Source organism: Urocitellus parryii, chromosome 7 (assembly GCF_045843805.1).
Source record: "Urocitellus parryii isolate mUroPar1 chromosome 7, mUroPar1.hap1, whole genome shotgun sequence".
NCBI lineage: Eukaryota > Metazoa > Chordata > Mammalia > Rodentia > Sciuridae > Urocitellus > Urocitellus parryii.
In genome coordinates, this window is record NC_135537.1 from 176,139,564 (window position 1) to 176,158,791 (window position 19,228).

At 54.3% G+C, this 19,228-nt stretch overlaps 1 protein-coding gene across 2 annotated transcripts in view; it reads right to left on the reverse strand.

Moving 5' to 3' along the window:
* Slc39a11 (solute carrier family 39 member 11) overlaps nt 1-19,228 on the reverse strand; it is a 328,353-nt gene that overhangs the window by 47,831 nt on the left and 261,294 nt on the right. For both annotated transcript variants that reach the window (XM_077800754.1, XM_077800753.1), the window contains exon 7: nt 11,509-11,578. In XM_077800754.1, coding sequence (XP_077656880.1) covers nt 11,509-11,578 — 70 coding nt within the window. The remainder of the gene's footprint in view (nt 1-11,508; nt 11,579-19,228) is intronic.

Below are 19,228 nucleotides of genomic sequence, written 5' to 3' on the forward strand. Positions count from 1 at the left end.
TGCTCTCTCCTTGGATAATACTTAGGAATCAAGAATCTTACGCTGGGACTTCCCTGTCCCTAAAACCCTCTCCTCCTTCCTTCCTTCTTCCTCCTCCTCCTCCTCCTCCTCCTCTCCTAGGTGGCTTCTGGATGCCGGGAAAGATGTAGGAAAGCAAAATTCAAAGGAACCATTTAAAAGATACACTATCCTCACTTAGAGAATCTGCATCGTTGTCGACATGGATTAAATACAGTCGCAGAGTGACTTAGACGGTCCCATCACCGCCCTGCATTCCTGGAGGACTGTCAGTGGACGGACTAGTATGGAGGGAAATGACACACCAGGTGTCACCACACCGGGTTTGCTATTGGAAGTTTCCCTGAATTTGAATGGGGGTCAGTCAAAGTTAGTTCTAGCCTGTAGAGGAAAAAGGACTTGGAGTTATCCTGCGCTCATCGACTGATCGTCGGTGCTGAATGTACGATGAGAGCAATACCTCAGAGAAGAATGGACTCCTCGTGAGTCTCCAATGGCATCTTTCATCCAATGCCTAAACCTTGCAGGATACAGAAGGTGGCACGTCACTCTTTACATACTTGGGGGAGACACTTTTTATTTTTCCACGAAGCCCGAGAGGCTTAGAACTGCAGATGTACTCCACCCCCCCTCCCGGTTTTCATGGAAACTGAGGCATGGGTAGGAAGAGGCAACGAGTGTCGCATTATCAGGTATTAGGCAGAGTCCTACTGATTTCATCAGGTGCTAGGCAGAGTCCTCACTACTTAACCCATAGTACTGGGGGGGGGGCAGAGTACTGAAGCAAGCACCACTCTTAACATAGTGTCTGGAGGCTTGATGCTTTCTCCATCCTTCAAAGGAAAACCATCCTTTAGAGTGAGACACACCCCCTCGTCCTGATTGCAGGAATGAATGACAGTCAGTGGACTCTCCAGCAAGGCCACACCCAAACACAGCAGATGGCCACCCTCGACTTGGATTTTCTGAGCTACAGGAGAAAACACAGTGTGGGGAGTCCCAACTCCACAACCTCCAAACATCCATTTGATTTTTTCTTTCTGCCATTTGGGGGAGGGAGGTGACGCATTTACTTTCCCAATGACCCTTTGTTAAAAACAATGTCACTTATCATGTCATTTTATCAGTCCTGGGAAGTGAAGGAGGCAGGCCAGAAGACTCTGCTGGACAGAGATAGAGTCAGGCGGGGAAGGAACAGGGTATTTTTTTTTTTTTGGGGGGGGTTGAACTCAGGGCTCTTGACCACTGAGCCACATCCTCAGACATACTTTTGCACTTTATTTAGAGGCAGGGTCTCACTGAGTTGCTTAGTTCCTTGCTTTTGCTGAGGCTTCCTTTGAACTAGCAGTCCTCCTGCCTCGGCCTCCCGAGCCACGGGGATTTCAGGTGTGTGCCACCACGCCTGGCCTGAATCACAGGTAATAGGAAACCAGGTCTCTCACCCATGTGTCCATCTTTCCTCCCATTCCATGCTGAGGCCTATGAACACAAAGGGCATAGTTTTCAGGCAAAAGACCATTAAGTTCCGGATTCTCCTCCGCACGGACTGGAGAGTCAGCAGGTTTCTGGACAACAATGCAATTGCATTCATCTGCAGAGACCTGGGGATGTGGAGGATAAAGTCCCCGAGGGGTGGCTCCTGTCCCCATGAGGACAGCCCAGTCAAAGAAAAACCATAGAATTGTACCTTATGCTGACAAGGTATTGGACACATACACGTGGACACTGTCAAACTTTTTTGTCTGTAAAACGTTGCTCTTGCTGAGAACTCAAAAAAGCACCATCATAAAAAGCCCCGGGAAGAGGCCGTGGAAAGAGTGGCAGAGGAGGTGGGAAATGCAGGGGCTTGGGCATGGGCTCTGGAGATGGCCCCAACACCGTGTGCTGGTCGCTGTTCACCCTCCAGCCCCCAGCCCCACCGTGATCCTTTTACTCAAGCGAGTGTTGCAAACTTTTATATGCACAGAGTGGTCAGTTCCCCAACTTGCTTAAAGACTTCAGGATTCACTCCGAAGGTGGGAGAGGACCCTCCTCAGGTTCAAGAGGGGTGAGGGAGACAGGGCAGAAAGCAGCAGCCGGGAGCCAGCCTTGGAGGGGAGGCTGGGGAGGCCGCCCCCTGCAGGTCCCTTCCAGCCTCTGAAATGTTAGCAGGGCCACCTAGAGTCAGAGCAGCCCCAGGGCAGAGGAGAGCCCCAGAACTCCGGAACCAGCTGTGGGACTCCCCTCGTCCTGGCCACTGAGTTCCCAGCTCTGGGGGCTTGGGTCTCTTCACCTGGGCTAGAGCAGGGGCTTCCTGCCCGGTGCAGAGGTGGAGATGCTGGGCATATTGGTTCCATCCAGAATCTTGTTTAATAAGCTTCAACTGCTTTGAAAAAGCACTTAAGACCATCTTTGAAGACCACATGCAGCCCGTCAACCTAAAGCTTTCCCGTGTATTTCACAGTTGCAACGGCTAAAAGAGTATCCTGAGTTGTCTTTCTTCACAGAGATAAATCCCATGCTTAGAAGAACTCGGGACTGGATGGGTGGACAGATGGGCAGAGGGATGAGTGACCTGAGACTGTCCATGGGAAACCGTGGAGTCCTGGCTGGCTCTGCCCACGTGTCCTGCAGGCTTTTCTAGAACACTTTCTTCACTCCCAAGACCGATGTAATAAATAACATGATTTTAACAACAAAAAAAAATTGCTAGAAAAGTAAATGTGTTAAACACCACACACACACACCCCACCCCACGCCCCGCCGCAAGTGACAAACAGAAAGACCTCTGTACAAGCCGAACACTGACTCCCCAGCCATGCACGCAAGTGCCTTCTCCTGTTCCTATGGCTCCTCTCCAGCGAGCCCTGAGGTGGGACTGCCACATGGTGGCGCTGTCTGCCAGCCACCGTCAAATCCCACCAGAGGACTGGAAAGGAAAGCGTGGGGACAGGGCAGCCAGGAGGTCCTCTAGAACCCCAGGGGGCGGCGTGACAGGCTCAAGAGCAGGGCTGGTCCACAGGGAGCAGGACTGACAGCCGGTGTGCAGTTGCAGGCTAGGAGCTGGGAGAGGCGAGTGGAGGGCAGGCGGGCGCTGCTCTGCAGGACAGGCTGGGGCAGCTGCAGGAAGGCATTTCCCACCCAGCGCCTCCTGCTGGGTGCCCACTGCTCAGGCGAGACCCATTCAAAGGGCAGGAGGAGGGTGAGAGCAGCCACCTGGAAGAAGGGAGGGTCTCCCTGGGAGGCTTGGTCCTGCGGCAGGTCTGGGGTGTCACAAGCCCTCCTGGGTGCCAGGTGGGAGGCAGCTATGCAGGTTCTTGTGAAGATACTTCGGAAACTGATAGTCTGAAAGGTGCATTTGAGCTGAGACTTCTCCCCACAGCAAAGTGGCCTCATAACTTTTCTGATGCTTTGTTTGTTTTAATACTGGGACTTTTACCACTGAGCGACACCCCCAGCCCTTTTTAGTTTTTCTTTTGAGGCAGGATCTCACTATATTGCTGAGGCTGGTCTCAAACTTGTGATCCTCCTACCTCAGCCTCCTAAGCAACTTGGATTACCAGCATGCACCACTGCACCTGGCCTTATTAACCTCTTCACAGAGAACTGGCGGCCATGTCTTCAAGAGTCTACTGGAAAGAAAGCAGGGGGCTACCTGGAGAGACAGTCACACATCTATGATTTATCTACACATTTTAGATTCATCAACTGGCTAATGTTGATTAATGGCCAGGGAAATATGTCTCTTGCCATTTTTGTCTCTAAATAAATGGTGGCCTAGTTGACTAATGGCTGCTCTCTTAAGTGACTGGTAATATACCAACATAGGCCCTCTGCTAGCCAGGGAACACAATTAATCTGATTTATGATCTTTACTCTTTGATCTGGGAAGGAGACATACACTTTAAAATTGGTTTCGATGTCTCCATGCGTAATTTAATGAGAGCTATTAACTCTAACTGCAGGCCCATCGGCCAGGCATCCTCTCCTGAGCGTGTGGGCGTGGGGAAGCCTCGGCCTGCTGGGACGCCTGCAGGACGCGTCCAGCCACATCCTGGGGATGTGCTTCGTGAGTCTTCCACGAACACCACAAAGGCTGCAGGCTGCCACCTCTGCTGTGCACCTGCCAGTCCAGGTGTGCTCAGGACACAACTCCTGAGTCAAAGCTTCAAACAGGGAGTGTGTGTGAAGCAGGAAGTTCAGACATCAATCACCCTGCTGCACTGAACTACGTCCACCATGAAGGGAGAGCCGAGGACACAGCGGAGGGGGTCCCCACTGCTCAGGCCAGAGAACATGTTCTTTGGAGACGATGATAATTGAGAAAGGAAAACCTGGCTAAGCACCAAGAACACAGGGTCTGAAGAATTTGTGGTTGGAACCCAAAGAAATTGCTTTGGGACCAGATCAGAAAGAAAGAAAAAAGACTCCTTCCCTTGGGCTACAGGCTGCCCCGGGTGGGCCGAGAGTCGTGGTGATTCGGGGGACACCTCACACAGGCAGACCTAGCAAGGACAGAGGAGGGCAGAGTGGGAGGGCCAGGGAGGGCCCCGAGGCTCCGTGAAGGGGAGGAAGGCTGGCTTTGGACAGCAGGTGGCAGCAGCCACCCGCTGCCCAGCCTCAGAAGCCTCCAATCTCCAGGAACAGAGGAAAGCTCCTCAGTGGCTCTGTGGCACGTCACTCTCTGCTGTGCTCTCCTCTCACGACGGCCGTGATGTCACAGGTGAGCAACGAGAACTTCTGTACTTCAAGATGAACCACCAACAGGGCCTGGGCAAGAGGCCCCAAGAAGGAGTTGACCTCAGAGCCGTGGCTGCGAGTCTGGCCTAAGACACTGGAGAGTGTCCGTTAAGTTCAGAGTGTATGAACGTCTGTACAGGGTCAGACAGCCAGGACGGCCAGGTTTGGGGCCTTCAGATTCCTGTGGCAATTACTTAGCCCAGCGTGAGCAAACCGAGGTGCCTGTGTTTCAATAAAACTTTATTTACAGAGAAAAAGAGCGGGCCAAGCTTGGCCCACGGACTGTAGTTTGCTGAGCCTGCACTGAAGGAGCAGACCCCTCTGTGTGGCTCAGAGAGCTACGTCCTCCGGTACAGGTGCTCCCCCACTTACAGTTTGTGTAAGTCAAAAGCACCCCAAGTCAGAGGGGATGGTCTATGCCTCAGTCACGTCCTGGCTGCCACCACCATGCACCATGGGCACCGGCGGTGTCCCCTTGTGACTGGCTGGAGCTGCGGCTGCTGTCACTGCCTGGCATCCTGAGGGAGGGCTGGGCCACATCAGCTCAGGAAAAGGTCCAAACTCAAGGTGCAGTCTCTCCTGAATGCTTCTGTGCCATCGCAAAGTCCCAAAAGTCGTAAGCGGAACCATCCTCCTCAGCTGGGGGCCATCCCTCCACTCCAGGTATGGGTGGGGGAACTCTCCCCTCCCGGCCCTTCCCATCAGGGCCACAGCACTGACCTCCGTCTCTTTGTCACTCAAACTTGATCCTCCCTCCCCCACACAACAGAATCGGGGGACACTGCCGTCTGTGGGGTCCGCACTTACAAGCCCCTCCTCTGGCCGGCCCCGCCACCCGCGACACCCTGTCTTCCTTGCAGCTGCTGAAATTCGGTTTTGTGAGTCTGGGCACAAATTGTTCCTTGGCTGAATTCGTCACCCTGGTCCCCCTCGACCACCGTCCCATCATTCCATGTCAGCTCCCCGGGTTGTCCTTGTCTGCATCCAAGTGGCCAGTCGTCAGCCTCTCGCTGAGCGCCACGCTTGTGCGTCAGTCTGCACGGGACTCACGCCTTCCCTCCCACCGAGCACCAGGGAATTCTCTCAGCCACATCCACCCCCAGGCTTAAGGGTGCCTTGGGGCCCGCCTCAGCGTTTGCTCCCAGTGTCACCTGCCCTTATCAGCTCCACTGTCCCAGCCTAGCCGGAGGGAGCACACACCACGTTCTGCAGAGTTCTACAGAGCGCCCCTGGAAAGTGCCGACGCTCCCCCTTTCCCACCCGTGCCCTGGGTCGTCTGGTCCGCTTCACTCCTTTGGGGTTTAACCGCCCCGCCCCCCAGCAAGTTCTTCTGGCCCCCTTTTGTGTTACTGGTTTACAGTTATGTCACACTGAGGTCAGACAATGTGGTCTGGATGATATCCACTGGGGTGGGGATCCTTCCTCTGTGGACCGGCACCGTGAGTTTTGGGAAATGCGCAGCAGGTGTGCGTTAGCAGAATGTGCTCTCTACCTCCTGGGTTGGGGTTCAGAGAGCGGGTCACATCCACTGGGTACATCTTATTCACCTTTTCTGTGTGTTACCTACACGTATCAGAGAGGCTTCGGGCTTCCTCCTGCAGTTTGGACCCTTTTCCTCTGGATAGCTTGAGCTCACATTGCCAGGTGATGGACATGAGGCTCCCTGTCCTTCTCGTCGAGGGCTAGCCTTCATTCCTCTGTGGCTGCCTGCCTTATGGCCACCCTGTCTGTACTAACACGTAGCATCTGCTCTTTTCTGACTGCTTTATTTTTAAGCTTCCCATGTCACGTTTCAGTGGAATACACATAACTGAAATTTAAAAACCCAAACCCATGTCTTTTGAAAGATGAGTCCAAGCATCTGATGATTTACTGTTTTTGTGTTTCTCTTCCATTCATTCTTCCTCTCTCTTCACACTATCCCTCCCCCTTTCTTATTAGCATATTTATAAACAGCTTTTCCCTTTCCTCCTGACGTATCTTCTACATAGATCCTGTGGAAAAGGTTTGAGTTGTCAACTTGAATGTCTGCATTTGCTCTCAGTGACAGACTCAACATGGCCTAGACTAGGGGCAGGTGACGGACAGCACAGAGGTCCTCTGCCTCTTTCTGGGAATATACTTGTACTGGGGACACCCGAGTCTACTTTGGCATTTCCATGACAGTGTCACATGGTTGTGACCGAGGTCACCTGGCTCCCAAGTCATCTGGGACCGTAAGAGAAAGCCAGCCATCTTCTGCTTTAGAACGGCAGTCAGTTTCCTGTGGCACTCTGGAGACAGCAGTCCCTGGTCTCTTGCTAGAGCCAAGTCTGGGGTCTACTTATTATTTCTGTGCAGGGAATCCATCTCCCTCTGCAGTTTCTCCTGGTTGATGGGTTCCAAAGGTGAGCACATCTACATGACGGTTTGACAGGGTGTGCCATTTCAGTGTTTTTCCATTTCTGAAAGTTCTCATCCAATTTTTGCTATTACTGCTGCATTTCTTGATTTCTCCTTTGGTGATTCCTACTAGAAAATATGAAATTTTTCATTCTATGTCTTTTAATTTATCATTCATAGTACCATCTCGCTGCCTCTTTATGCCACATGCTGAGTGATTTCCTCAGATTTAATCACCCACTTCATTAAATCTACCTTCAGTTGCATCTCATCAGTTAACTATTCCAAGTTTTCATTTTAATGTCTATACTTTTCATTTTAAACTGTTCTATTTGGATTGCCTTTTAAATCTGTTCCCTTGGAAAGCTATCCTATTTTACTGTAATAATTTCCATCCCTTATTAAATACTAAAAAGCCTTCTCATTTTTGTAGCTTTATATAGTTTTTTTTTTTTTAAATAAACCTTTGCTTTAGATTGGTTTTAGTCATATAGAAAAGCTCAAAGTTAATATAAACTGTTTCTATACGTCTTGGGCCTAGTTCCCTTTTTAAAAAAGAAATATTTTATTGGCGGTTCCCCATTGTTAACCTCTTACATACAGTGACATGTTTATTCCAATCGAGAAACTTATACTGGCACATTACTGTACTTCACAGTGAATTCAGATTCCACCAGTTTTCCCCTAACATCCTTTTCTGGGCCTGGATCCCATCTAGGACAGCCCCTTGCATTTAGTCCTAAGCCTCCTCTGCACTGTCACTTTCTCAGACTCTGAGGAGTTTTGAGGAGGCGGGTCAGGTATTTTGTCCCTCCACTTGGGTTTGTCTGATGTTTTTCTCATACAGTTTGATTACATATTCGGTTTTCTGGATGCCATCTTTCCTCAGTGGTAGTCTGTTGCCTATGTGATTTGTCCCTGTTTTATCTTTATTTTCGTGTGATCTTATCTTTACTTGGGAATTGCTCTCTTTACCCCCCAGGTGTCTGGTGAGCCTGGATAGCAGGAGGGTCCCTTGGAAGAGGCTTTAGGTTTGTTCTTACAAAACCCTGAAGATTATTTAATTATCCTAGACCCAGTTTTTATGTTGAATCCTGTGTTTGTGTTCTCTGGGACGAGATCAGGTATACAGTCATGGGTCTGGGCAGTTGCACATGATCTACTGTGTCTGGTACCCTGTCTCTCCATCCAAGATCCTGGAGAGGCCGAGTTCCATGTGCACGTTCCTGGCCAGTGGGGGCAGCTCAGTTGACAGTACCTGCAAGCCATGGTCTCTGTGCCAGGATGCTTCCGTTCCTCCATGGGCAAGGCTGGCCTCCATCCACCAGACCCATGGGGAGCACTCTGCCTTCGGTTCCTCCCTTTATGGCCGGCAGGTGGCATTTCTTTCTCCTTCTTGGTCCAGGGTATGTAGGAGCCAGGTTTGCTCCTCGGTTTACTTGTAAAGGGACATCAATGTCAGTTGAATTCACCACATTACTAGAAGTACTAGGGACAAATTTTAAGCTTCTTAGCAGAGCTATGGCCTCCAAATCATGTTTTCTGCAGTGACTGAGCACAACGTGGGGCATGCGGCAGCACTCACTCAACAGTAAATGAAGGAATGAACGAGTGGGGACCAAGAGGCCAAGCACCTGCAGCCTCAGGGAGACCTTCAACAAAGCCCTGACTGGGTCCCGGAGACTGGGAGCAGACAGCGAGTGGGGGCAGCGTCCTTCTACCAGTGCCCCAAGTCCTGGCGGCCCTGCCTCGTGCTGCCCTGCTTCCCTGGTCGATCATGACTCCTTGCTGGCTCCCCTAATGGAGCCGTCCGTGACTTTGATCACCTGACAGTGTGACTACCTTCCCCCACTCCAGGAGGAGTCGACTGAGAACCGAGGAGGGACCTGAAACCACGCATGCAGCCAAAGTTCATGGTGGAGCTGCAGCTGGTGTTCTAGGGCACGACGCTGCCTCCACTTGGGGATACCACCGGGGCCCTCCTCAGCTCTGCAGGGCCCACCTCTCTGGACCCCACACATGGTCACTGGCTGTAAAGCCCCAATATCATGGGAAAACAGGGAGCCGCATGGCTCAGGCTCTCAGTAGGAACAGGCAGAGCATGGGCCCCACCACCTGCTGGGCTGGGCACCCGGGCCTATGGGGCGGCAGGGCCTCCATCCAGCCCACAATTCTTCCAGGGCCTCTCCTCTCAGCTGCCCAAGCAGGAAGTTCTCGCTAGCCGCTTCCCTCCGTCCCTCACCTCCCACGGAGCCAGTGTGAGCCTCAGCTGAAGGCCAGCAGGAGTGCTCACAAGCCTTGCCTGGGGACCGCCCTGCCTGTCACCCACGAGCAAGGTCACGGACGTTCAGAAGGGAAGGCACCGAGTCCACACTACAGGTGGGGTCCTAAGTGGGGGGTGGCTGAAGGAGCAGGGTCTGTGAGGGAGAGGCCCTTCCCTGTCTGCAGCCTTCACTGCAGGGAACCCCTCCCCACTCTAGAGGGCACAGTGACAGCATTGGCAGAATGGCCCCAGCAGGCCTGTCCCCCTGGCTGTCATGGCAGGTGGATGGGGGCTTCTTGGGCCTGGGGCTCCTGAGCAGAAGGGTCTTTGTGGCTGGAAACGTCCAGGCCCGCTACCCCTGCCCCAGCCCAGGTGGAGGACGGGCTGGGGCTTATGTAACTCCCAGAGTGTGTCTGGGGGGAGGGAGGAAGTGGGACGGAAGTGTTTTCGCTCCAGTTCCTTCAGAAATACTCATCAAGATTAGCAGAAAGCGCAGGTGACAGACAGAGGGATATTGGAGTTGACGTCGAGATGTCACGGGGGACATGGTGCCACCAGAAAGAGCCCAGCCTGTGAGTGCAATGCCCGAGGCACGGCTGTCACTTGCGGGCACAGGCCTTGTGTGGCGTGTGCCGTTTCCTGTGCTCCGGGAGGACCTGGCCTTTGAGAGCTTATAAGGTCAGCCCCTGGGGGCTCCTCACCCGCTGCCCGACTCCGAAACTTGTCCTGGTCTAATGAAGTCAAGATCAAAAGGCTGCGCCACAGGCCAAGCGCCCCGTGCCCCCTCCCGAGCCCCGAGCTCGCACAGCATTCCGCGGGTGCTCTGAGTCATAATTAGCCTTGTTTTCGGTGACATTTCTAACGTTCTAAAGGCCCTTCCTTCCCCACCTACCACCTCATTTGATTTGGATAATGGGCATCATTTTCAGGATGAAGCAGATCGGGAGTGAGGAGCGGCCGCCCCAGGGAGGAGGGAGTCGAGACCAGGCCCCCCTGGACCGGGGACACGGAGCCATTCCTTGGGGTGGGGGCACAATGTTGGGGGCTGTGCCAGTCTGAAGGCGTGGACGGAGCCTCCGAGGTGAATGACGTTTTTAAGCGACGGTCAGTTCCCAGGTCTGCCGAACGTGCACGTCCACCTGAAGCTCACCCGTCACTGTGCCCAGAGTTCACCCGACCGACCCCACTCATTGTCCCCACTCATCGTGACCGTCTCTTCGTGCCCTGAGGGCCACGGAACCTGCAGCTCCTTGGTGGAGCTCCCCTGCCTGGCCTCTGAGGGACCCCCGTGGTCCCACAGCTGTGACCTTGAGAAGTCCCTGCTTAATTCAGGGGCTGGGGAGGAGGAGAAGCGGTTACAAGGCTGGCGGCCGTCTATGGAGGTGGGAAAACGAGACGTCGAGGTGACAGGAGCTTTGGCTTGGTCAGCAGGGTGCACGGTGGTGACAGGGAACCCTGGAGGGGGAGGTGCCACCCAGCAGCAGGCAGAGACCGTCAACCAGCTGCGGAAATGCTCGGTGTGGGGACCGGGCAGCACCCTGGGGAGGGAGCGGACCCACAGGAGTAAGGAGAGGAGTCTCCACGGGAGGTGGACGTGGGTGTCACCAGCAAACAGACAGAAAACTAGGCCCGGGAATGCGAAGGCCGTCCAGGGAGTGCAGGAAACCAGGAGGAAGGAGGTTCCAGAGACAGATCCCGGGGTCCCGGCATGTGAGAGGGGTCAGAGGGTGAGACACACCTGCGCACCTTCCTGAGGCAGGTCTAAGGGGGCCGGGGAGGGCTCAGTGAGGGAGGGAGGGAGGGCTCAGGAAACGGGGCCATTGTGACCCTCGACCACTGTCCCTGCCACCCCGGGTCTCTGCATGTGCAACATGTCTGCAGAACCGCCTGCGGCCAGAACCGCCTTCTATCTGCAAAGTGTCACCCACTAGAGAGCCAGGGGCACAGACCTGCTTCTCTGAGGACCTCTGACAGGCGGGACCTTGACTGGCCTGTCCCGACCCCACGTGCTGGGGGGCAGGGGGGGCGCATCTCCATCGCGGCCAGGCAGCTCACCTGGGTTTACGCACCTCAGCACGCAGCACCTCGTGTGCAGGACCTGCCCTGGGCTCCTGGCGCTGACTTACCTGGCGCTCTCAAAGGTGGCAGATGCCGTCTTTTCTACAGCCCCAAATCCAACTCCAACCGCAAGGCCCTCTGAAAGGAACACACAGAGGAAAACACGGCAGGTTAAGAATGATTTTCTGACCAGGAACATCGCCATCACCACTGCCGGGTCGGACTGGGGCATAAACCAAGGTCTTACCAACAGTGTGGGGTGGAGGTGGGGGCAAACGGGCCTGGTTTTGCATGGCCTGCAAACTAAAGAAGATTTAACATTTTTTAACTTGTTTTTAAAAAATCAAATAGTATTTCATGACATGTGATGATTCCATGCCATGATGATTTTAGTATCTACTAATTAAGTTTTAGTATCACACAGCCAGGCTCATTGGTTGATGAATTAACTTCAGAATTCATACTACTAAGCAGAGCTGAGTAGCTGTGACAGACACCAAATGTCCTGAAAACCTAAACAGTGTACAATCTGGCCCTTCAACAGAGTGTGATGACAACCTGAACATGTGGGGCTTTTGTTTATGAGCTTATGTGACAAAAAGTCTAAGAATCTCATGAAAGCCCAAGGACATCATTGGAGACAAATTAGGTCCTCATAGTTGCAAAATGACTGCGCCCCTCCAGGCACTTCACCTAAATCCCAGGCAGGAAGAAAGTCAAAAAGGCAAGAGATTTTCTTGATTGAGGCTTTGTCGCCTGACTCGGGAAGGGAAGCCTTTTCTGGCAGGCCTCCACTTAAACCTCCTGGGGCAGAACAGAGACACGTGCCCACTGTGAATGAGACTGGCCCCAGGCCCAGAACACTAAGCCTCCGTGACAGGTTCATGGAGGTCCTGATCTCTGCTCGGGCTGGGACCACCCTTCCTCTCCCGTGTGCCACCAGAATAAACTGGGGCCTCGTCAGGAGGAGTGGGAGGTGGCAGAAACACCGTCACCAGAATGTGCTTTGGGATGACTGTCCTTCAAAGAGCATCCGGGCTCTCGAAGGCACCACCTCGGGTGGAGACAGCTGGGGTCAACTCCAGGCCGCGTGGCTCTCGTCCAGCCTGAAGCTGGAAGGCGGAGGAGGCGGTTCTCAAGCTGTGTCCAGTGGGGCTCACGGACTGGCCGAGCCCGCCCACCTGCCTCTGGCCCCGTGGAGGGACGTGGGGTGGAGAAGGGCCCCAGCCCGGCTGGGACCGGGGGAGGAGCAGTGCAGCCTGAGGCGCCCACCCTGACCTCCCTGGGGCAGTGCATGGCTGCCCTCCACCCACCAGGGCCCTCCAGGTCCAGGCCCAGGCCAAGGGCTTCTCTTAAGGGCCAGAGGGGAACTTCTTTTTTTCCCCTTTTTTTGGTCCTGGAGATTGAGCCCAGGGGTCTTAACCCCAAGCCACACCCCCATCCCTATTTATTCTGAGACAGGGTCTGGCTAAGTTTCTCAGGGCCTTGCTAAGTTGCTGAGGCTGGCTTTGAACTTGCGATCCTCCTGCCTCAGCCTCCTGAGCCACTGGGACTTCAGGTGTGTGGCACCGCTGTACCCAGAAGAGGGGACTTTCTGTGAGGAGGGAGGAGGGCAAAGCCTCCCGAGTGAGAGGGGCTTTTGGAGATTCAGTGTCTCCTTGACCGTTTCTGTCCTTGTGTCCTCTTCAGCTGGAGTGGCCTAGGACACCTGGAGGCACAGGGGACAGGAAGGCTGCTTCCGACTGTCCCAGGTTAAGGAGAGAAAGCCTCCTGGGGCCCAGACTGGGGCCAAAGGCCCTGCCAAGGTGGCAAGGGCTCTTCTCGGCCTCGTTTTGACCTTTGTGCCCCATCTCCCCGGGGCCTTATGGGGTGACCACAGGCTGCCTGGCCACTGGTGGAGAATCTGGAACTCTGACTCCCCACCCAATGGCTTCCCAGGTTTCTTATAGCCACCAACCCTGGGACGCAGAGTTCTAGGGCTGTAGAAGTGGTGGGCACCCCTGGGACCGGCCGGTGTGACATTCACAGTCAGGTGATGGGTAGGGGCTTGTTTCTGAAGCCACAAGGCATCGGGGCTCCTGGACCCGTCCCAGCATACGTGGAGCACGTGACAGCAGCCCAGAGAAGGGCCGACACCCCCTTGGCCACCCCCGAGGCAGGAGGAAGCCAGCCAGGTCAACATCGACCCAGCGACAGGCTCGTCCAAGCCGAGGGTTTAAATCAAATTCAGTTTAATTTATCTTTAAGGGACCTGATGTCAACCCGTAATCACATCTGCCACCTGCTGAGCCCTCATTTGCCTATGTTTTCCTCTAGGGTGACGCTGGGTTCCCATCAGGTCTTGTTTTGAGATCACAGGGTTCTTGCCCTTGGGAATGGGGGCGGGTGGCGGCTTGGTGGCCTTTTGTGGGCCAGGCACCAGGTGGCACGCCTTACACATGAACTGCAGGAACTGTCACCTCCCGGCTCTGGAGCAGAGAGAAAGGTGCTGGGGAGCTGGCCCAAGAGCCAGGGGGGGTTCTGATTCTGGGGTCCCAACTCTTGCAGAAATTCTCAGAATGGACACTACATAGAAGCCACAACCCGAGTGAGGTCTGGATACACTTTACTACTTCAAGATCTGCCTGGTGTTGGTGAAGCTGAATTCAGGGCAGGCCGGGGTGGCTGTCTGAGGGCTCGGCCCACTTCCCACTGACAGGGAACAGAAAGACACGAGTGGGGGGAACATGAGATTAAGGGAATGATTCCGTAAGCTGGGCCTACAAGCTTTCTTTTTATGAAAAACCAACATACCTGCCGCCCTGCCTGGCTTACGTGAACAGGATACCTTACGTTCCTCAGCAAACTACCTGTTCTCTGCAAGAGATCTGCAGGCCTGAAATGCTGCTCCCAACACCACTGACACCCTGAAGCAGGGTGGAGGGGAATCCTCGTGATTCACGCAGACCACACAGATCCCAGAACTAGGGAAACAAGGACAATTCCCCCTTAAACAGAAAATCTGTCAGGACAGGTTCCAATTAGAACCAGTCAGCACGGGCCAAAGTGACCGAGAGCTCTCATGCGCAGAGGGGACTTGAGAGTCTGAGGTCATTCTGCTGTCCGTCAAAAGTCAAGGTGGGCCTGGGCAGAACCCTGTTTCCCTTTTCCTACCATTTAGTACTCATGCCTGCCACTCTGAGTGACGCGTCTGAGCTCTTTCTGGTGAGAGTGAGAAAGGACAGCCACAGCTGGAGCTCTGACACAGCGCCTGCCGGCAGGAGGCAGCCCCCTGGGTGCAGAGATGGCCACGCCCGCGGTCAGCAGGACGCAGAGTTAGAGGAGCCTAGGCTTTGGCCTCATGACCTGCCTCCTCTCTTCAAAGGGCCCACTGTTTACAAACCTGCTGCTCTCCGCCTTGTTTTGCACCCACATGGCCCATGCCATGACCCACTCCCGAGGTAACAGAGGGTCTCTAGGTTCAAGATCTTCCCCAGGGAAGGTGTCAAAAGCCAGGGAGGGACTCAGAGCATTTCCTGACACCAAATGTGCATATCCCTCCTTTTGAGAAAATTTGCTATAAACAACAGCTGGTTGGCCTTTTGTTAAAGTTTTCCTGTAATTAGTCAATTTAATGTAAATGATAGTGTAGCCAGAGCAACAGAACCTAGGTTAATTAGCAGAATAACCCCAGGGAGTTGTTTAGCCTGCAGCCCAAGCACTTTGACACACAAATGCTCCCAACAGCTCCAGAAAGGATCTGCTCAAAGTGACACAGCTGGGGAGGGACGAAGCCAGACCTGCCCCCATTCTGTTCCCCTCCCCCAAAGGTCCTTGGGTGGCTCAGCAGAGATACAGAACACATCGACCCTCTGAGTGCACTGTAACCTGTGCCAGGCCAACACCAGGGGACGGGCCATACATCCACATTCTGTGATTGTGTGCACAGGGGCGCCTCCTCCTGCCTGTCCTCCGCTGGCCCAGGGAAGGGAGCCTCCACCTGCTGCCTCTAAAGCCCAGGCTGACCTGGGAGGCGGCCACCCCAGGCTCCCCCTGGATGGAGCCAGGGCAGGAGGAGGAAGAGGTAAAGGGGGAAGAGGACACACGGGTCACCGAGCCCGGAGCTGGGAGTGGTACCTGGGAGCCAAATGAATGAGGAGCTGAGACAAATCACGCACACGGGGTGGACATAAATTGCAGGCTGGAGGCGGATGCTGAAGAGCAACAGATGGGCAAGGACCCGCTGGGTGGAGGGTGGCAGAGATGAAATGCCGCCTGGCGTGCCTCCCCCAGGTGTTCCACCCAAAGTGCAAATGAGGAAGGTAATTAAGCCGAGAAGCCTCTGTGACTGGGACGTGGTTAATAAGCTGCTGCCCCTCCTCACAGCCACTGCCATTAGCTCTGGCACAGAGAGGGGTGGCACCTGGATTGGCAGGTCCTTGTTGGCAGCAGGATGGCGTCTCCAGGACCTACTGCCGGTGAGCCCGGACGCAGCCCGTCCAGCCCTCTCACAGGGCTTAGGGGGGACACGCCTGCCTCCCGCCGCTGCACACCCCCGCACCTCCAGCTCTGCAGCGCCTCCGCTATGGCAAAGAATGATGTCGAGACAGACCCAGGCTCAGATCCTGGTACCCAGGACGACGCTGCTGCGCTTCCAGGGTGTCTGTGCCGAGTGAGAGGTGCCGGCCGTGCCCAGGGCAGAGCTTTTCCCTGCTGGCATCCTGTTGTGGGGGGCGGTCCTGGGCGTTGTAGGATGCTGGGCAGCATCCCTGCATTAACTCAGTAGGCGCCAATAGCACCCCCTGCTCCATTTGTGACGATTAAATGTGTCTCTAGAAACTGCCCACTGTCCTCTGGGGGTGGGGAGACCCACAAACACTAAGACTCAGAGCCACTAGCTAGAAACAGGATTGGCCTTCCACCCACAATAGTTGTTCTCTTTTCCAAAAATTTAAGCAACTCCAGAACACTCTCACAGTTTAAGTAGGTGGTAGGAAAATACAGGTTTGCAAACAAGCATTTTCTCCTTCAATGGAATGCTAACAAGCTCTTTGGTTAAAGGCATGGGGAGGAGCTGGCAGGTCTTTCTTGCCAGTCTCCAAAACACCAACATCCGTGCCATCTGGGCTTGGATGGATGTCCTAGCTCCTCTGGGCTGCTATAACAAAACATCACGACTGGGAGGCTTACAACAGAAATGTGTTTCTCACGGTCCTGGAGTTTGGGAAGCAAAAGATGGAGACGTTGCCCTGGTTATAGAAGGTGACTCCTTGCTGGGTCCCCACGTGGCAGGAATGGGGAGGGGGCCTCTCTGCAGCTTCTAATCTCATCCACAGATGCTCCATTCTCACCCCTAACCACCTCCCCACCGCCTCCTGACACCATCTCGTTGGGGGTGAACCTCAGCCTATGACCCCCGTCGGGACACAAACATGCAGAGCACAGCACCTGGCGATCACAGGTGTTGATAACGGGGACAGGAGGGAAGGCCGTGCAGGACAGTTGGAGAAGCACAGCCATCTGGTTCGGCTGCCCGATGCTGGGGTGGACCAGGTCCCCCACAGCTGCATGCGACAGCCTTCTCTCCAGCCTGGTGACGCTACTGGGAATGGGCCCAGCAGGAGTGGGGCTTTAAAACAGAACACACCTGTCCCAGGGGGTCAGACCAGGGCTGAAGCGTGTGGGCCGCCATCTCCCTTGATCTGGGGCCTAAAAGGCCTCACTGCAGCTCACCAATGCACTCCCTCGATGGCTTTCCCATCGGGGACTCCTGCGAGACTCGCGGCTGATTAAAAGCTCAGGGTCTCCCTCGTGTGCTGCTGCGAGGTCCCAGTCCTCTGTCCTGTGCCCGCACCGGTGTTGGCATACATGTTCACGGAGGCCCCTAAATCCTCCTGTTTTGTGCTGTTCAGCCCCCAGCTGGGCCTCTGGTTGAAGAGCTCATGATGTCAGTTCTGGAACTCGTGGCCAACAGCAGCCTAGGAAATGTCAACAGAAAGGCCACACAGGAAACAAGGGCCCTGCTGACTTTTCCTGCTTGATTTAAAAATATGAAGACAGCAGCAAAGATCCCGCAGAGGCTTAATACATACCCAACGCAGCTAACCACCGCCCACCACCACCACCACCACCACCACCAGACCCCAGGGGTGAGACATGACGTGAACTGGAGGGGCTTAGTCACTGCCATCTCCACTGGGGACAGAGTAAGAGACCATGATTGAAACTGCAGCCAGAGTTTCAAGGAAAAGGAATTATCCTGAGGGAGGATGGCTTTGAAACACCTGATTAAGTCACTGGAGGAAGGACAAGCGCATCCTTCCCCGTGTAGGAAAGGGTCTCGGGGGAGGTGGGCTACTCTGCCTGGGAAGGACAGTGACAGGAAGAGAAGGTGGGTTAAGGATGGAGGAGGTGGCCTCACAAGGTCCCTCCAGCCAGATGATGCTTTAGCACTAAACATGGGCTCAGTGCTAGGAGTGAGTCCCGACAAAGCCTCGTTAGAAGATAGAAAAATAACCAGGCTGGGCATCTGTTGCAGGGGCCTGGGAACAAGGGATGTCCATCCCCAGTTGCATCAGGAGCTCCCCATAGTGCTGGGGGTCTTGCCTTTGACTGCTCCTCTGTTCCTGCCTGCCTGGGAACTGGCACGAGGCTTGGGGTGGGGCGTGGGCAGGGTGCTAGGTAAGAGGGCAGGGTTGCATGGTACCACGGTAGGGGCTTCCTGGCTCCTGTGAGTTTACTGGGAGGATCCACAGGCCTGGCCGAGGCTCATCATGGTGCGGCCAGCTGAGGCTCATCATGGTGCGGCCAGCCTAGCCTTCTGCAGAGCCTGTCTGCCTAGCGATGAGCCGATAACCCTCCTGGCCAGTCTCTGGCCCCAGATGTCTAGCAGGAAGGGAACCAGGAAGGCACAGGACTCTGATCAGATTACACGTTTATTAAGCAGAATGTTCGTAGAACCAGCTGTGGAGCCTGGGGAAGGATGGACAAAGGGCAGATACGATGCTCTAAGGGCTAATTTTCTCGATTCCATTTTCTAGTGTGCCTAACTAGCCCTGCTATTCCTGCGGGACAAAGGTAAAGTGTTGGGAGAGAGAGAGTTGACCAGGAAAGCTGAATTTAACTCAAATTCTTATCCATAAAGTTTTTTTTTTTTTTTTTGGTACCAGGGATTGAACTGGGGCACTTAACCACTGAGCCACATCCCCAGCCCTTTCTTTTTTTCTTTTTTTTTAATAAGGGTCTTACTAAGTTGCTGAGGCTGGCTTTGAACCCATGATCCTCCTGCCTCAGCCTCCCGAGCTGCTGGGGTTACAGGTGTGCTCCACCACACCTGACATGAAGTTACACCTTAAAGTTGATTAAGAAATGCTGCTAGCTGGAGGTTCTCTAACATAAACCTCCCTATAATTAAAACAACCACTTCCCCATTACTATTTGCAAGTAGGTCTTTCCAGCACATTCTATTGTCTCATGGTGGGCCCCACTTACACTGTGATGGACCCTGAAAATGTCACCCTCCTCTTCCTGCTGCTGCTGCCTACCAGGACTGAGTCCAGCTCCAGTAGAACACGGGAAAGGAGGCGTCTCATGTGTATGGAGAACAGAGACGGCCACATCTTAAAACAGGGAGGGAGTCCGTGACACACCCACGTAAGGGAGTCAGTCCCAATTTGCTCTTGTGGGTAAGAACCAGACACACATGGGACCAGATCCCTGTGTTCCCACCAGCACAAGGGCGAGAATCCTTCTGCTCCTACAGAAACGACTGCCCTGTCCCACCACCCAGCCCTGCCCAGGCCAGACTCT